Source organism: Vicugna pacos, chromosome 28 (genome assembly GCF_048564905.1).
Source record: "Vicugna pacos chromosome 28, VicPac4, whole genome shotgun sequence".
Lineage (NCBI taxonomy): Eukaryota > Metazoa > Chordata > Mammalia > Artiodactyla > Camelidae > Vicugna > Vicugna pacos.
The window spans coordinates 6,504,895-6,524,373 of record NC_133014.1 but is presented as its reverse complement, the minus strand read 5'-3'; the positions used below and the strand labels follow the sequence as shown (position 1 = coordinate 6,524,373).

At 47.0% G+C, this 19,479-nt stretch overlaps 1 protein-coding gene across 1 annotated transcript in view; it reads right to left on the bottom strand.

Annotated features, from left to right (window-relative positions):
* Positions 1-4,207: 4,207 nt before the first annotated feature.
* LONRF2 (LON peptidase N-terminal domain and ring finger 2) overlaps positions 4,208-19,479 on the bottom strand; it is a 32,701-nt gene continuing 17,429 nt past the window's right edge. The window contains exons 8-12 of the mRNA XM_072951323.1: positions 16,457-16,578; positions 15,145-15,303; positions 11,368-11,530; positions 9,928-10,077; positions 4,208-7,370 (exon numbers count right to left, since the gene is read on the bottom strand). Coding sequence (XP_072807424.1) covers positions 7,176-7,370; positions 9,928-10,077; positions 11,368-11,530; positions 15,145-15,303; positions 16,457-16,578 — 789 coding nt within the window. The 3' untranslated portion in view covers positions 4,208-7,175. The remainder of the gene's footprint in view (positions 7,371-9,927; positions 10,078-11,367; positions 11,531-15,144; positions 15,304-16,456; positions 16,579-19,479) is intronic.

The following is a 19,479-nucleotide window of genomic DNA, read 5'->3' as shown; positions in this document are numbered from 1 at the left end:
AAGTAACGAAGTCACTAAGGAAACATGACAACTTGTTCACACTCAAGTTCGATATTTAGGACATTTAATCTCAGAACAGGGACTGCATGTACATCCAAACAGGCTTCATTGCACCCTGAACGTCCCAGAGCTCAAAACCAAACTCCACCTGCAAGGTTCTCCTGGACCGGCAGGCTACTGTCACACCTGGATCCCAAACTTTTCCCTTAAGGCCCAACCTTTACAGGCCTTGCTAAAAACTACGGAATCTAGACGTTCATAGTTCTTCTGGGAAGAGTCACATGACATGACTTTTCAAATCTTAAAGGCAAACGTAATAAAGATTAAATCCCCCCACCCTTGGACATCCCAAGGAAGCCACAATTATCTAACAAGATGGTAAAGTTTTATTAAGTACAACCCAAAATGACAACGGCCATTGTGGGGAACGTTCCAACTAGACAAGACTGTTCGCTTAAGAAATACACTAGAGAAGGGGGCCCTTGAGGGCAGACGGAGGGTCTCTGAGGATAGGAGAGGATTCCGGGGCTTACAGAAACGTGTGGGTGTGTATGTGTGTGAGCATGCTTGTGTAGAAGTTTTGCTTTTAAACAAACGAAGATACAAGACACAGTAGGACCAGGGGTGGAACCCAGGGGAGCAGGCTGGGGGAGGGGGCTGCTCCTTTCCCTCCCTTCCCCACCCCCGCCCCGCCCCCATGGCAGGGCTCCCAGCCCCCACCCCCTGTATATACTTTCTAAAACATTTTTTTTAGCTAATGAAATAGTGAAGTATAAGATTCCTTTTATTTTTCAAACCAACAGGACTGTATCTGATGCTCCCTCCGGTCCCTGGGGTAGGGGGCCAGGGACAGGCTGAATGTGCACGTGCATATGGAGTGTGGGCTTGCGTTTCCAAGGTGGGGTCCCAACCCCCCCACTCTGCCTGGGCTCCTGTGGGTCTGGCCAGCTCCCCCTCACCCCTGATGCGTCCCCCACGGAGCTACACTGGAAGGACATCCCTGGTTTTGGTTAGTTGGCTGAACCCAGTTCCTGGCAGGGCCAAGCCCCACTTCCATCGTTAGCGATTGTTTGCAGGATTTTTTTCTTTTACCATTCCTCTCTTCCTAGCCTCTCCCAGCTCCACGAGTGGTTTTGTTTTTTTGTGTTTTATTTGTGAACTCAAAGGATTCTGTTTCTTACCTCCCCGCCCCTAGCCCCCCAACACACACAGGGCGTCATTTCTTAGCAATTTCACATTTTTGTCTCTGGCCCTTGTCTTCTGTCTCCTCCCTAGTCTGACCAGCCCACTGCTCCCAGCAGCCTCTCTCTCTCTTTCTAGAGGCAGGGGGACTATGGGAGGTGGAGTAGGGGCCAGCTGGACCCTTGAATCTGACTTGGAGGCCTCCCCCCTTACCCAGGAGCCCTCGCCAGCCTGCAGGGAGGGGGTCCTTCCTGACATCTACTTGTTGCAGGGGTGGCGAGTATCACTCTGCTTTCCTGGCCCCGGCACCAAGCCCTCAGCTGGCCCGAGTGTGTGGGGGGAGTGGACACCCCCAGCTAAAGCACAGGCACCTTAGTCGCACCTCCCCTGCCCCTCATCCTGGCCTTGACACCCCACCCCAGCATTGATCCCAAAGCACAATATCCTGGTCACCTGCCAAGCCACCGGGCCAACCGAGGCCCAGGGGTGGGCTGGGGCACCAGCCAGACCCCAAAAGGAAGCAGGAGTCCCCAGGCGCCCCCCTCCTTCCAGGCCTTAGTGGGGCCAGCTCTCTGGGATTGGGGTCTTCTCCCTCCCCACCCCCTTGTCCTGGGCAGGCCCCTGCCCAGCCCCTCCCTGCCTTGTCGTCGGGTGGGGCTCGCCCCTATTCCTTCTCCAAGCTCCTGCAGCACTGGGTTGGGTGGCAGAGCTCTCTCATTTCAGGAACCCCAGGAGGTGCCCCTGGCTCCCGGGACTGTGTGTAGAGGGGTGGGGGCGGTGAGGGGTGGAGAGAGGAGCTGGGCAGGGGTGCAGGGGAGGAAACTCCTCACCAGGAGAGCCAAAGACAGGGCTGTGCCTTACCCCAGGGGCCACCCCTGCGCCCCTCCCACCCTGCCCTCCCTGCTCCTGGGCCGCCTGCTGCTGTTCCTTCCCCCTTCCCCGCCCTGCCCGACCCTGAGCTGCATGGACCCCCGCCCCGGGCAGCCAGGAAGGAGCATGACTGGAGGATCACTGACCAACGCAAAAACGACTGTGGGGGGGGGGAACCTCAGCCTCCCCCGGCCGCCCACTCACCCGCACCTCTTTCACGCAGGACAGATGGCCCGCCCTGTCCCCGTGGAGTGCCAACGCCCTCCCTGCGCTGGGCCGAGCCCCCCCCCCCAGGCCCTAAGTGAGAGAGCGCATTAACTACTGTAAGAAGAGGAGCCGCACTGGGAAACGTGAACCATGAGAATATCAGTGATGCTGATGAGGAGAACAAACTAAACGCCTTTGTAACAAAAAAAAAAAAAAATCAAAAGTTAAAAAAAAAATTGAAAAAAAAAAAAGAAATACACTAGAGAGCGAAGGTCCCCAAACTGGACCGAGAGAATGAGACGCCGATTTTCATCGGCAGCAGGAGCTTACAGAACACTTCAAGATTCCAAAAGAGCTTCATTAAAAGACTTGTTACAAAAGGATAAAGAAAAATTAAAGGCTAAGGACAAAAAAAGGTGCCTAAAATCAATGACAGGACAGACGTGACGAGGGCTGTGACTCTCACTGCCCCACCCCCGACCCCTTTTCACCTGAGCGCTCACATTTGCCTAACGTTCTAAGATGCCTTTCCACTCCAAAGAGACTCTCAGACAAATGGCACTTAACATATAACTACCCAAGGTTGCGGACGGAGCTTCTCAGGTGTCCTTCACCCCTTGGACAAAGACAGAACTAAGAGCGGTAAAAGAATTTTCTAAACCCGAGGAGGAATCCCCAAGGTTGTTTTTTTTGGAAGAACTTAGTCCTTTATCTGGGCCTGTGACCCTGGGCTGCCGGGTCTTCGACAGCTTGTACAAGTGTTGGCAGGACCTGGGGGAGCCCCAAACGGATGCAAGAAACAAATGGCAAAACCCCAAGGATGATATTCCACCAAAGGGCTCACTAAACAGGAACCGACCTTTCCCAAGCCATCCCTAGTCTTCCCTCCCTCACTGATTTCATCTATCGCACAGTCATGTGGACCAAGATGAATCTGTGGTAGACTCTGCAGCCCATTTGGAAGCTCTTCTTACGGTATCTGGGGCTCCATACAATACACGAGGCCAGTCAGCCTGCTCCAGCTGTCCTCTTTGTACATGGATTATCTCGCAAGATTCATGGATTGATAAGAAGGCAGATAACTGGCGAGGAGGCCACAGGCCTGACTACAGCTGAGCACTTTGAAAGGAGCAAGATGGCCAACAGAAACCCAGCGCACAACAGCTTTACAGATACAACAGCTCCAGGGCCAGAGACCCAAAGTAACACCCAGCCCTCCCTGAAGATTTTGGTAACTTCTTTACCAGCGGAGAAGTGAAAGTTAAGGGGAGGAGCTGTAAAGGTGAAAAGACCCTCTCCCAGGCGCCGGATGTCACGGCTCAGGATCAAGCATCAAGGCCTAGTGGAGAAGAGGCAAATTCGGCAACATCAGGGGTTCAATTTTCCCCAGGCGTGCGGCTGGCACAGCTAACTCTACCCACTCAGATCCAGCTTCCCTGGGAATTAGGTTTTGGTGAAACACACAACCAGAACAGGACCTTTTAGAAGAAATGGTGCTAAAGAGAGAGCTTCTTTCTGCAAGCTGCCACTGCTGTCCACACTAAAAGTGGGAGATGGGGACCTCCCCTGCCTACTCCTTAGACGTACTGGGAAAAATTAAACCTTGTGCTTTAAACAGAGAGAAATCATCCCCATTTCTCTTCCTCCTAATGAGCTACTATCTTCTTCCTATCTTTCACATTTAAAAATAAAAATTCTTTGAAAGACAGTATCTAAATTTTAAACAGTGATACTTACTAACATAATTTAAGTGGTGGGAGAAAACACAAAAAAAAGGAAAAAGAAGATACAGATGAATACTTTTAAAAGGCAACTTAGAAATCATAATGATATTATGTAACACAGCCAGGTCAGTCAATGGAGTATTCTGATGGCATCCACTGCCAATTTTTAAATAATTTTATGACAAAATGATAATATCATGGTTCATGGCAATTTTACCACTTGTAACTTTGTTCCTTGACGATCAAGAGTCCCGTGGTAAGACGATGAATGTTAACAGTTGAGATACAACTTATTAAACAGTCTTGGTGTTTTTTGGTTTGGGTGGGAGGGGCGGTTTAAGAGAAGAAAGGACATCTTTGCAGTTTTAAAAATGGGCTAACACTCTAAAACTCTGCACGTGAATTAGTTAAAAACATATTGTGGTTGCATGAATAAACCTTAAAGTTCTTAATTGTTTTAATTCGGAACTTTAAGAAATATTCTAGCTTTCAATTCGGAAGACAGGAACACCTAGAGGCTGAGGTGCCCTGAAAGAATCTCATGGGTCTTCAGAATGTTGACTGTCAGGATGTCAGCTGCATTTCAAAGACACAGGCAGGGATGGAATTATGAGTCAAGCCACTTAGAAGACTGAATGGAAAAGCACCTAACAGAGTGTACTGCACTTCATGTGCTGAACTTAAAGGAGAAAAATTACCCCCATACTGTTATTACTCTAAGTAGACTCCGGTTTTATTCTGATGTAACTAGAGCATTAGGTCAGAACATTTTCAGTAAAATTAATTTGGAATCCTCTGACTTTGAATGAAAGGTTACATTATTTTCTGAGGAATTCTTAGAAATGACATCTCTATCCCAGGCAAGACAGGGGGAGGGAACTGTTCTAGTTTGGCTAGATTTGTAGCAAACTAGAGTTTGGATTTCTTTCTTTTTTTAAGTTTATAAAAGTAAACCGCCTTCATAACATGACTTGAGATATTATGCCCTTGGTTCAAGCGCCAAGCTACTCCTGTTTTGCCCCACATGGAGGCGTGATGCTGGACACAGTCAATCCCCTTTGGTGTCAGAAGATAATAATAAAAACTTATGTTGCTCTAATCTGCAGCGTTCCTGCTGAACAGCCTTTTACATGAGAACACTCAGAAGGAGAAGGTGACTCAGAAAGCAGCGGGCAGAATCAAGAAGAGACACTTAATGGTCCTGGTTAAAGAACTATGCACATGATGACATTGAAGGAGTGAGGCAGAGAGAGCAACACCCTCCGATCGTTGTGGGGAAGCCCTAACCCTCTGAGCACAGGCATAATTTCAGGAAGGCTCCCAGAGAAATTCTGATCGCACTGTGGGTATCTGGACACCCCCATGTGGTAACAGCACTGATACGGTTTTAAGATAGAAAAAGATCTTGCAAAAGAGAAAGAGCACAGTCTGTGCACACCCGCTGCCACGAACCATTTCTAACAAAGGTCTCGGGCACACTGGATGCAGGCTGGCTCTCTTTTAGGTGATCAGGTTAGGATACAACGCCTAAAAATGGTGAATACTACCCTTAGTGCGTGAATTAACAAAGCGTTTTAGAAACCACACGGCCAAACTGCCTTTAGACCTTGTTCAAGATGAGATGTGAGATTCACCGTCTGTGAGGTGCTGGAAGCATCTGATTGGAAAATACTTTCACATTTTCTGTTTATGACTAAGTTAGACAAGAACATTGTTTGCTCACACCCATGACGGTACTGAGTTCAGCTGCTGAAAACTCCTACGATGAAAAACAAGTGCGATGATAAAGTCTTTCTAATTAAATGCTTGATGGGCTGAGAAACCACCAACATCTGGTATCATTAAATACAGCTCTTAAACCTCAAACATCACACACCTGGAATGAATGGAGCAAAACTCGAAGCTGTGATTCATTCTCTAGGCTGGTTCTCACCATCTCTTGGTTAAGAACATCCGTCTCACAGACCAAGCAGCCAACTAAATGCACCAGCTGGTTAGGTTAGGCCACCTTGAACGGCTTACTACCTCGGGTTCCAATGGTTTTCCCAATTAATACCACCAATATGCCCCACAGGGACCAGTGCACACACTGGTTTTTTAATAGATAACTCCCGGTCTGATCATCATAAAACTCCTTTTCAAAACAAAAACAAAGATAATCTTTAGGTTGAGGTTGGAGAAAAGCTGGTTAAACACTTACATCCCATCCCCGTCTCCTTCTCCCTGAATATTCTCCCAGTATGTTTTCCTGGCATAAACAGATAACCCACTTCAAGCAGCTTTTCAATGTCTTCATGTATCAGTGGCTGGACGGTGACCTCAAATTTACTGATGGGCCTAATTTCTAATGCGCGTCTGTGTAGAAAGACGACTATTTCCTAAATGCTTCACATCCACTGAATTAATGAGACAGGGTTACACTTTCAAGGGATCCTTTGCACTATTCTGGCTGCGTTCTTAACACCTCAACGCACATACAGGCTTAGCTCCCTTTGTCGATTCTTCACTGCGTGTGTGTAAATATATACCCTCCAGTTAACTAAACCGTCTTCAGAATTTTCTATATCCAAGATACACCTTCTTGTATTTGATATTCATTTGATTACAACATGCAATTTACATCTGAGCTACTGCAGGACACAAAACACAGCTCTGTCCGGTTCCATGCTACGCTCGGGGAAGGACTGACAACTTCACAGACAACGTCACAGTGACACACAAAACCCAAGCACGTTTTCGATTAGCCTATCCTCTGAGAAATATGCTTTCAGATAAAAATGTGACTTCCCTCTTACCGTCCACCCACCGAAGCATGCTGTCCCCATCCGGAGCCGCAAGACACTTTACTAGGAACGAGTCTTCTTCCGTGCAAAACCTAAAGCACTTGTCTCCCATCCAGGTTGTCCCCTGTTGTCAGTGAACTGCACACCAGAAGCATCTGTTTCAAAGGGATTTTCTTGGGTTGTCGGCCAACCACAGGCTCCCTTCAAACTTCAGGCTAACCTTGTACAGAGTCAGAGTCCAGCAGGCACAGGCTTTGACCTTTTGAGTAGGAGTCAGTGTCTGCTAAGTGTTCCATTCTGTGAGCCTAACCATGTGCATTTTACAGAGCAGGACGGATGGAGGCTACTCCTCCCTGCCTGGCACTCCTCATAAAAATGCAACGGCTTCCAGAAACCCTCACAGAGAAAGTCAGTTATTTCTCTCCCTGCTGGTAACCAGCTCCTGCCGACTATTCATCTTACGCGTGATGATGACTAATATTCGCCGAATGGCGAGCAGACGGTCCTTGAGCGAGACCATGCCCAGGATGGCCAGCTGAGCCTTCCGCTCCAGCGGCAGCACCGCCAGGATCCACCAGGACCAAGCAGGACCACTAGGATTGCTCTGCAAAAGAACGGAGAGGAAAGCACAGCGTGATCACCTAACACACAGGCCTGTTCCCCCAACAGCCTTTTGTTCCACCGACCGACACATGAGCAAGAATTAAATGCCACCTTTTATTTCAGGTCTGATTCATTCAGCCCTCAGAACTCAAAAGTTCACTCTCATGCCCCACATTTACAGGTAGGGAAATGCAGAAAAGGAAGAATTTGCAAAGAGAAGCATCTTTCAGAGGGAGACTCGATGAATTCGTCACTCCTGTCCTGTCCTCTCAAAGCTCTGGTTCAGAGTATATGACCAGCCAGAGGAGGGGACCGCGATTTTTACCTCTTTTCCAATGTTCTGTTACTTTTTTTTTTAAGTTTTAGGTATGGTATATAAAGCATAATATTTATAAAACCAAAGTAGTATGTATACAAGTTTGAGTGTTACAAGATAAATCTTTTCTTTTGTGGGGGGAGGTAATTAGGTTTATTCATTTATTCTTTGAGGAGGTACTGGGGATTGAACCCAGGACCTCATGCACGCTAAGCATGTGCTCTACCATTTGAGCTATACCCTCCCCACAAGATAAATCTTATAATAAAGTCAGTGTGACAAACTTACTTATATATGAAACATCTATGTATATGAGGCATTGCTAAACATATATAAGGAGTTATTATTATGTGTGTATACACATACACACACACACACACACAATTATGCTACCTGACAGTCTTTATCTCACATAACCAAATGCTTCTGGATTGAGCTCTAAGCCAAAGTTGTTCTCAATATGCCTGGCACTGGAACCAACACATCCAGGCCTCCTTGCTTCCTCTGTCTTGGCTTCTCCTCCATCCCCACTCCAAAAGTATGCAGAATCCAAACTGGGAACTAGGGAGGGTGGCTCTGGAGTCAGCTTAGGGTGCAGTGGATTCTACCGAAAGACTAGGACTGACACTGAAGACCATGCCCGGGGCAGCCCCGGTCCCTGTGAGGGAGGCACCGTGTTGGACAAAAGGGCCTTCTCTATAGTTCACAGCTCCCTTTCCCTCTTCCTCTTACAGACCAGGGAAAACTTGGCAGCATGCTGACTGGGAAGGGCCACTGCATAAAAACACCTCCCACGTGGGACCTAAATCCTCTGTGGTAGGCAGACAAATGGTCCCCCAAAGATGTTCAACCCCAATTCCCAAAACCTGTGACCATCGCAGCTCCCATGGCCAGAGGGACTTTGCAGACGTGACTGAGTGAGGGACCTTGAGATGGAGAGATTATACTGATTGATTTTTCCCCGTGGGCTCAATCTCATCACACAGGTCCTTCAAGAAGAGAGCTTATCCCAGCTGCGGGCAGAGGGAGACTGACTATGAAAGAACAGTCAGAGACACAACGCTGCTGGCCTGGAGGATGGAGTAAAGCCAGCAGCCTCCGAGCTAGAAAGGTGAGGCGGTGGACTGTCCCTCAGACCCCTCAGAAAGGAACCAAGTCTTGCCATCATCTTGACCTCAGCCTGGCGAGACCTGTCAGACTTGTGACCGCCAGAGCTGCACGATGATAAATGTCTGTTGTTTTAAGCCCCTCATTAGTGTGATGTGTTAGAATTGGAGATTTACTTGGGCTAATAAGCAAAAATTCCTAGAAAAAATGATTCATCTCTTAACACAAGTTAGTCTCATTGCCTTGCTTTCTGCATCTGGACCACGAGACAGAGGAGGAAGACGGGTTATAACAGAGTTGGGCGTTAGGAAGGACTCAGAGGCGATTTAAGGCGTAAAGCACTGTCCTGAGTTTGTAAAAGACAGAACTCAAGTAGGGGTAAAAGACAGAAGCCCTCAAGAGACAGAAAAAGAACATAAAAAAACAGATGGAAAAAATACAAAAGACATTTATTTCATCCTACCCTCAACCTGTGAGACCCGGCCCTGCTCCCCACTTTCTCCAAGACAGGTGAGCACGGACAGTAGGAGGAACTGGACACTCTCAGCCACAAGCCCAAACCATCCCTGCCTGGTCCCGTCACCCCAGTGCAGGGAGGGGAGTCACCTGCACTCAGCATCTTCACAGACCTGAAGCCCATGCCTCACTTAAGAATGAGCATCACGGAAAGCACTCCCAGGAGCGTGGAAAGAAGCCCACAGCGATGGGGCAGAGGGCAAGGAAAGCTTCTACTTCAATGAGTTAGAGGATTTTCTCTTCACTGATCCAACACCTGCTCTTCAGGCACAAGGCAATACTATGTGCCAAACACGGAGTGTTCCCACCATTGTAGCATAATCACTATCAAATCCTCCATGTTGGGGAGAGGGGAACAAAAGCTGACAACCGATCAGAATAAACTGATTTCTTATAGAAAAGAAATTACCTTTGTGTAGTATTCACTGGAATTAATTTTGCTCCCAAAGGCACAGGCTACCATGCTAGGTGCTTCTGTGGACTGTTCATCAGTGAACTGGTTCACACACGACCATAACAGAGCCAGCAGCATAGTAGGTACCGCCAAGTTTTCCCTCAGCACAATGAGTCTCCGCACAGGACAGCAGGAGATAACACAAAAGGAAAAAGGACAGTGTACCTGAGGCTCCAATTCCCTGTCTGGCATTAACCCAAAATGGCTTAGAATTTGTTCTTTCATGTGGTCCTGAAGCGAAGTAAACCAGGACACGGACTGCTGATAAATGGAGTCATGCAGCGTGGTGAGTTCTTCATACTCAGAGCCTTCCACCTGGTCAAGGAGGGAGACAGAGAGGACCTTCTCAACAGCTCATCGTTACACACGCGTTCATCACACGGGACCGCGGCCACACCCGCTCCGTGGGCTCCCGGCTTTCAGTACTTGGACAGCTCATTAGTGCTTTATGAACATGACACCCACTCAACCCACAGATCTGCACTCTTTTAACACGGTGGAGACCCACCTACCCTCTCTGTCCACCTGAGACACCCAGATTTTTCTCTTCATTTAAGTACATACACAGTGTGATTATGAATAATTTTCACTGGCCACATGCAATCCAGTATTTGAGATATACCATAATTCATTTCCCTCTCCTGGAAGGATTCCTCCACCCTCTTTCCAGTCAATTACAGCTCCTTCCCTGAAACCACTCTCCAACCTCCATCCCCTGGGACTCATTACGCCCGTCCCTGGAGGTACATAAATTAAGTCACGCAGCATGTGTTTTGTGCTGCTGGCTCAGGAGAGAATGTTTTGGCAATTCATCCAAGTTGTCCTGAGTGTCAGCAGTTCACTTCTTTTCATGGCCAGGTTGTCCCACTGTCTGAATCACTACAACCTGTTTAACCATTCACCTGCTGCTGGACATCTGGCCTGTTCCTGGTTTGGGGCCACTGATGAGTAAGACTGCTTTGAACGTATCTGAGAATCCTTCCAAAACATTTTGTTAATCTGCCAAAATAATACATGTTTTGATGTTTCTACTAGACATGTAAATGATTATTCAGGGGTAAGAGATCCAAACTGTTAATATTTAGCTTTAGGAGGTATTTATAAGCACTGCTGTTTTATATTACGTCTCATCCTGAGCCGATACCAATGTCCAGATCAGGAATGAATGACCACTTTCAAGTCAAACCCCGTTCACTGTATCTGTAACTAGCATTTTATTGGAAACAAACTGTGCCGATTCATTTGCACAGTCTGTGGCTCAGACAGAGCCGCAGAGCTGAGGGGCTATGACAGAGACCACATGACCTGGGAAGCTGAAGTGTCTACTGCCCTTTACGGACATCTGCCAAGCCCTGGGGACAGAACATCACAACAGTGACTCATAAACACATTCTGCAAAGTGCAGAAGTAATTTTTTTCAGAAAAGGATTTTTCCACCAGCTCTAATTCAGGTAAAAATCCAGCGAGATAATAAATAACTTACATGCTGAATTAAGGGGGAAATAAGCAATACTGTCAGTAACAATCGGACCAAGTGTTCCCATAATGCAGAGGGAGACAGGTGGCGGACCTCGACGGCACAGACACCGGTGAAATAAACCTCACCTTCTCATCCTCAAGATACTCAATGTCTGCTGTGTTGTAGCCATCTCTGTGACGGTGGCTTAAAACTCGGAACCGGCTAATCCCAACGGCATCCACGACCGAACTCCCGTCAGGAAACGTTCTGACATCCTTAATCTCCAGCATACAACCGTACTCCGAAATCCTGGCGGGACAGTCGGGAGAAATAACCGTGATTTCCTCAAAAAACTAAAAACAGACTTACCAAAGGATCCAGCAATCCCACTCCTGGGCATGTATCCAGAGGGAACTCAAATTTGAAAAGACACATGCATGCCAATGTTCATAGCAGCACTATTTACAATAGCCAAGACATGGAAACAATCTAAATGTCCATCGATAGATGACTGGATAAAGTTTTGGTACATTTATACAATGGAATACTACTCCGATAAAAGAGAATAAAATAATGCCATTTGCAGCACCATGGATGGAACTTGAGATCATCATTCTAAGTGAAGTAAGCCAAAAAGAGAAAGAAAAATACCATATGACATCACTCATATGTGGAATCTAAAAAATAAAAATTAGAAAAAAGAGGACACTAATGAACTCATCTACAAAACAAACAGATTCACAGACACAGTAAACAGTCTATGGTTACTGTGGGAAAAAGGGTGGGAAGTGCTAAATTTCACAGTTTGAGATTTGCAAATGTTAACCACTATACAAAAAAACAGATAAAAAACAAATTTCTTCTGTCTAACATAGGGACCCATATTCAATATCTTATAATAACCTCTAATGAAAATGAATATTTTCATTCATTTATTCATTGTATATACATGCAAAACAGGGACATTATGCTGTACACCAGAAACTGACACATTGTAACTGACTATACTGCAGAAACATGCAAAACATAAAATAAAATAAAATAAAATAAAATAAAATAAAATAAAATAAAATAAAATAAAAATGCAGGAAGGCCTTCCTTTTCCCCTAGATGAAAGCCTGGATCTTCAAGGAATAGAGAGCCAGACAAAACAAACAGCATCTCCATACTGGAGCAGCAGGGTTATTTTCTCCAAGAGACACCAGCAGCTGATTCCTCCTTAAACATGAAACCTACTGGTGTGGGACAGCGGAAGAGGAAGGGCCGGCAGGGAAAGGGCACGTTCAAACCAACAGGGGTGGGGAGAGATGGACCATAAATGTGGCTCCTCAGCCCCCCAGCCAGGGCACCATGCCCAAGAGCACAAAGCCTGCTGTCCCTGGACCACTCAGACTCTGCTCCCCACAAACCTTGCTTCCACCAATCCTAGCCGAGGCTGCCCACACAGTGTGCTGCTATGGAAAGTGGTCCACAGCCACTGTCTTCACTCCCTGTCTCCCCTTCCCACTGTTTCACTGACACCACCCCAAGTGCAGTCACAAATGACGCTGGCAGACCCTGCTGACCTGTCGCTGACCCAACACCATCTCCGGCTCCCTGTCGCCCTCCCTGACCCGTCCCCACCTTCACAGCGTGCTTCCTCCATGGGTCCCAGACACACTGGGGGCCCCAGGCTGGCACCCTGGACCACTTGTACCTTCACCCCGAAGCTCTCCCATGTGATCTCACCCGCAATCACGGCGTTAACTGACCCCCATATCTGGACATGCCAACTATGTGCCCAGTATCACAGAGAGCAAGTTACCACGTGTACTCAAGCAAGCCTCACAAAAACACAGAGGCTTGCAAAAATTAAACAGCTTACCTAAGGGCACAGTAAGCGTCAGATCTGAGATCTGAACCCAAGGCTCTGACTCTAAAGTGAACGAACAACCTCACCACACAGCTTCAAACTAATTAATGATGAGTGACAGCTCCCAAGTTACACGCCTGCGAGGAGCTGCAACACCTCTGCCTAGATGGCCGATAAAATGCGCTCTTCCTGCCTATCTAAGGGGACTCTCTTATCCACAGCGTGGCAGGGATGTCCCCTTCGAAGGAGGACTTGTTGGCCCAGGTCCCAGCAGACGGCCTGCAAAGGTCAGCTCCCCTGAGGTCTGTCTCAGCCGCAGAGCCTGTGCCTGGCGTGAGCATCTCGTCTGGTCTGCAGACAGGCACCTGTGAGCGGCTGCAAACTGCAGCTCCCAGGGGCTCTAGGCTCTGTTTGTCCACGAAGCCATCAGAAATTTGTCACACACAAAAAAAATCGGCTGAATCCTCCCTCACACCTTCTGTCTCCTCTGCTGGGCTCTTGTCTACTCTCTCCCTGCGGGACCAGTCTTTCCTCAGTTACCCTGAGCAACCTCTGCCTTGACGGGTTCAAGAAACTTACATTCGGTAGTTTATCTGCAGTAAACGTCTTAGAAGTGTAACATCCTAAACTTGTTTTTTCACTTGGCTTATGCTGATGGTGATGAATCGAATTTGAATATATTCAAATTCATTCATCTCTTCTTCTCTGCTAGTGTTCTTGGCATCTTGTGTAAGAAAAAAAAATCTTTCACGATTCCTAATTATAAAGATAGTCCCCAATATTGTCTCTTCAATTTTTTTGTATTTTGTTTCCACACTTCGCAACGGGAATGTGAGTGTACTGTTTTATGCACACAGTGGAAGGCAGAGAAGAAATTTTCTTTCCCATCTGGACGACCCACTGTGTGAGCACCTTTATTGCGTAGTTTTGCCTTTTCTCATAAAATTATAGGTAAGTTTGGAGTCCACAGTTCTTATCACTAGAGTCTGTTTCAACAGTGTTCTCACTTGGACGGGGAAGTTTACTGCAGAAATGCTCTCTCCTCTTGTTCAGCTGGTTTCTTTAAAACTATCACGGTCTTGGTCTCCTGCTTTCACACAGTGGTTCTAAAAGCAGCTTGAGCAATTCCATGAAAAGTCTTCTTGGGATGTTGACCAGAACTACTTTGGATTTATAGACCAATCGTGGTAAAGTGAGTCTCTCTCCACGACATGGAGTCTGTGCACCCACGAACATGGTATTTCTGTCCATTCCTGAATATCTTTCAATAAAGTTGTGCAATTTTCTCTATAAATGTTCTACATACGGCTTTAAGAAGACCTGTTTCTAGGTGTATAAGGTGGAAACTAATGGGCCCTAGGAGTCCACTGTCCCTTCTTCCTGGGCAGGTGGGTGGACTACATTTCCCCGCCTCCTTCACAGCAGGCGTGAGAAGGAGGGACTGACGTGGGCTCCTTTCCTCCAGAACCCCCTTAAGCACAGGGGGCCCTTCCACCAGCCAGACCTTGGATGCAGTGACCCCATCACGACCCCACAGTAACAACAAAGCCGTAGGGGATTAGGAAGCCAAGGGGTGGGAAGGACCCGAGGTCCCCAAGGCAGCCCTTAGAGGGGAGCTGCCTGTTGATCTGGAACATCTTCCCGAGACCAGAGATGTAAAACAAAGAGATAAAAACCAAGCACCGTGGGTTGTTGTAAGACTAACGTTCTTCTGGCCGTGTGGACAGAAAAGGTTTCACGGAGGCCCAAGGATCCCCTTAGAGCTTACAAGCTGGACCAGATCTGTCTGCACAACGATGAGCTGGAAGAGAACCACAGGCAGAGGGGGAAGCGTGAACTGCACTCAAAGAAGGGCAAACAACACGGCGGTGGACTAGCAGGGATGATGTTCGAGGGGCAGGATCAGGAGCTCAGGCTCTGTCACACCACGGACGGCCGTGAATTTATCCTCTGTCACATCACAGGAGCCACTAGAGAGATTCAACATCCTCTTAAACTCTTCTTCAAGAAAAGTGGCAAATTATGCATTTGATTAGGACGCCGTCTTTGAACGCTGATAACTCTTACTCACCCCGCGTGCTCAGCAGACAAGCACATGCCGAACCGCCTGGTGCCGGTTTCCATGCACCTTCTTATCATAAGCCGGTAGCGGGGCTCAAAGACGTGCAGGGGGCAGGGGACGGTGGGGAAGGCCATGGCGCACACGAAGATGGGGACGTCTCTGGTCAGACTGCAGGGGAGGAGAAATGTGAGCTCGGGAGCTGTCAGCACAGAAGGACGTGCTAGCTACTGAGAAGCAGCAGAGCTGGACAACCTCAATGCTCTCCTTTACCGTCTCGGGTGGGAAAAGGAAGAAGCCAAGGAACACAGCATGAGAAAGTTCTCAACTGACCAGCTTTCCGGCCAGGTCCTCTTACTTAATTTGATGAGAGAGAATACGCTTGTGACCACTGTAAAGGAATTCTGATGACCTTCAGGGCACAGTGCTAAGCGAAGTAAGTCAGACAGAGAAAGATAAACACCACGTGACCTCACTTACATACGACCTCACAGATACAGAGAACAGTCCGGGTCGTGGGAGGACGTGGCAGGTAAAATGGGTGAAGGGGGTCAAAGGGGACGGACTTCCAGTTATAAAATAAGCAAGTCCTGGGGATGTCACATACAGCACGGTGACTACAGTTAATAATTCTGTACTGCACATTTGAAAGTTGCTAACAGAGTTGATCTCAAAAGTTCTTATCACAGGAAAAACTATCTTGTAACTATGCCTGCAGACAGCAGTTAACTAGATTGATTGTGACCATTTCACAATATACACAAGGGTCAGCTCATGCTGGTGTACCCCTGAAACTAACAGAATGTCACAGGTCAGTTATCTCAGTAAAAATAAACACACAAGAAGAAATTCTGATGAAAGCCAAAAACTACACAGCAGTCAAAAGTCATGGGTTCTAGATAAAAAAAAGTGTGGAAGACTGATAAGGTCCCCACACTTCCAGGTGACTCCAACACAAAATTTTAACCATTTTAAAAGAGGAAAAAAAAATGTCAAGCCAATTTTGAGCAGTAACCCTGCCTTCCCTTGGTTTCTACATACCGTGCTTTTTCAATTCTGATCAATTTAATATTGTTTGTTTAGATGTAAAAAGTAATCACACAGTTTTGTCAAAACACACTTTTGAAATATTTCTTACAACCTTGTTCCATTAAATTTCCATAAACTCTCCTCTCTGCAATTAATATCTTTTTTCTTTTTTGAGGCTAATTTCTCTGCCCGGGGGGAGGGGGGTGCGGGGGTGGGAACTGAAGCTGTGAGGTTAGCAAGGATTTTCTTCTTTAACCTGAACTCAGGGCCAAGCACCTAGAGCAGGAGGACTTACTTCGACAGCTCCGTCATCTCCTCGTCATAGATTCTCTTCCTGTCAGACAGTTCATCTGACAAATACCGAACTATTAATTCTTCGGCCAGGATAGTTACATTAAAATTTCTGCTGGCCAACAACTGTAAGGAGAGAAAATGTTAAATACTAACATATGGTTATTAAATCTAAAACACAAAGAGCTCTCTTCCTAGACAAGTCAATAAGGAAGTAGGGGGTGGAGCCTCAGAAGACAGGGACTGATGGGGGGAGTGTGAGGAGGGCACACCCCAGGAGAGAGGCACACAGGAGGAGGAGGAGGCAGCTCCCGTGTGCTGGTGTCCACATGCCCCATGCAGTATCATAACCTCAGGGAGGGGAAGAGGAAGGGAGTAGGAGGTGATGGGGGAGAAGGAAGACACAAAACAGTCACCATGGAGGATGAAACGCTGAAGCTCCCAGGGAAGCAGAGTAAGACAGAGGAATGACGTTTTGTGTCTCAGGTTTAGGACTGTGAATTTAGAGTGAAACCAATCTCCCCAGCCTTGTGGGTTTTCTTTAGTTTTGCTGTTACTTATAGGGACACGCAAAAGGCAAAGAGCTGACTTTATTTGGATTGAGGAAGCGGGGTGAGGGGGCCAAGGAATTAAAGCTGGACGTGAAGGGGACGTAGGCGGAGACTGGATAAAAAGTGCGAGGGGCAGCGAGCAGAAGGGTCAGACGAGGCTGGAGCACTGTTACTCTGTGTCTGTGTGCGCCTGCTCACACACGCCACACTGATTTTATCTCACGCATATGAATTTGCAAGTAATAGCTCTTTTTCACCAATATCCTGGTGTACCTCAAGCGCCACCTGCGGCCGCTTCCCGTAAGTTAGGCCTTAAAACAGCACTATCCCATAGGTACTGTCTACACTGCAAGGTACTGTCTACATCGCACTAACAAAGAAGCCGGGTCTCAGAGGGTAAGGGCGCAGAACAGAGCCACCATGCCACAGCCGGGACCCCAGATCTGGTAGGTTTCTGGCAACTTGCTGCATCTCCAGGCTTGGGCTGGCTCAATGCATTTCTAACACCCTTAGGTCCAGGTGAGTCCCAGACATACTGCCAAGCTCCCCTTTAGTTGTGCAAACAAGCCACATGGATCGCTATATTGACTGAGACCGAGGAGTTCAACCTCCAGAAACCACTGCACTTGAGAACCTCAGTAGCAGACTAACTAGCAGAAGCAAGTATTGCGCAGTTCACAGTACGACCCCACGATGTTCATTACTAACGACACGGGTATTCCGTACGCCGTCAGTGTATGGCAGCCTCTCCTTGAAGAGTGAACACATTCAGCTTTGCTCTACTTGCCATCATGGTAACCAAGACTCCTGCAGACACATAGATAAGGGATGGCTGACGTTTATAACCGCACAGGTGAGGGAAGCTCGCACAGTGAGCTCTGCATTGAAGAAAGACCAAATTATGATTTTGGATTTTAGCTTATCATATTCTAATTTCTGGAACACTGGCGATCTTTGCGTCCCTTGCATGTAATTACTCATTCATTCAACAAAGACTTCCTGCACCTCTAGCAGGTGTTTGGGTTCCTAGACACGGAGTGCAAACAAGACAGATGTCATCTCTGTCCCTAAAGAGCTTATAATCCAGAGCCAACCTCCAGGCCCTACTTCACCGCACAGCCCCTTACTATGCAGCATTGAGCACGGAAGTGAAGGAGGGGTTTGTGTTACAAAGAGTGGTCACAAAGCCACGCATTTCACTCTCTGAGAACAGGCGAGCCATCTCCAGGCCCACTGGCCCAGACAAGCTTGGGTACCGCGAGCAGCAGGCCAGATGCCGTGTCCCTGTTACCAAGAAGAGACAGCAAACACCCCGGAGCAGAACTGCACAGGGTCCACCAGCGTGGACGCTATTGGACTCAGAAAGCCTCCACCGTGACGACACATGGTAATTGCATAGGGACTGACACGCATCATGAGAATTCCAGGTAACTCAGTCTCAGTATGACTGCAATTTAACAAAGCGAGTGTGTACACAGAAGATCTCAGAGAGGTTTTAATTACAGTCACTTATTTTAGCAAGTTGAATCAGTCAATTTAAAAGTTAAAATTATTGGAGGGGAGGGTATAGCAGTGGCAAAGCACATGCGCAGCACACATGAGGTCCGGGTTCAGTCCCCAGTACCTCCATTAAAAATCAATCAATCAATCAATCAGATTACCCCCCACCAACAAAATAGTTAATTTTTTTTAAGTTTTTAAAGTTACAATTATTTAAAAAGTCACTTAAGCATAATATCTCCTCTTAACTATGTCAAATTTTAAAAATGAACTCTACTGTACATTTGTTTTAAAAATATTTATCCTACTTAAGATGCATTAAATGAGCTTAATCTGTAGGAGGTCACTAAGGCAACAGTATCATTTTACGGATGGGAGTAGGGGGGGAGATCCTCTCCCTGCTGAAGCTAAGTAACTTGCTTTGTGGAAAGTCAGTGGCACCAACAGGGCCAGAGCCTGATACAGCTGATACAGATGCACTATTTGAGAAACTGATCAGAAAGCTGATGTGTTTTAAATGGTGTTTATTGTATTTATTACACCTAAGAGATGGATTTAGTGGTTTATATTTGGCTTAGACCCAGTTAAATAGCTTCCTGCTGGAAATTAAGTTTTACCAGTTTTGATTTCAGACAAAGTACACTTAGCAACTGATGGGGCACCACAGGGACGTCCTAACAGTCTGAAATGGCCGGGTCTTCAATCCCGTGCAGAACAAGCACCATAATATGACTCCACCTTGAGATGCGGTAAAGGGAATCCCTGGCTCACGTTAAGGGCACCACAATGTTATCTGCACCTTTTATGATTAACACACGGTGAGGACACAGCGATGGTATCTCCACTCTTTACAGTTAACACAGAGTAAGAGCTCTGAAAACATTAGCTATTTCCAGTGAAGCTCAACTGTAATTCATGCCTGAAAGTCTCCTTGAAGTTCGGCTGTTCCTACATCTAAACTTCCCCTGTGTATTTT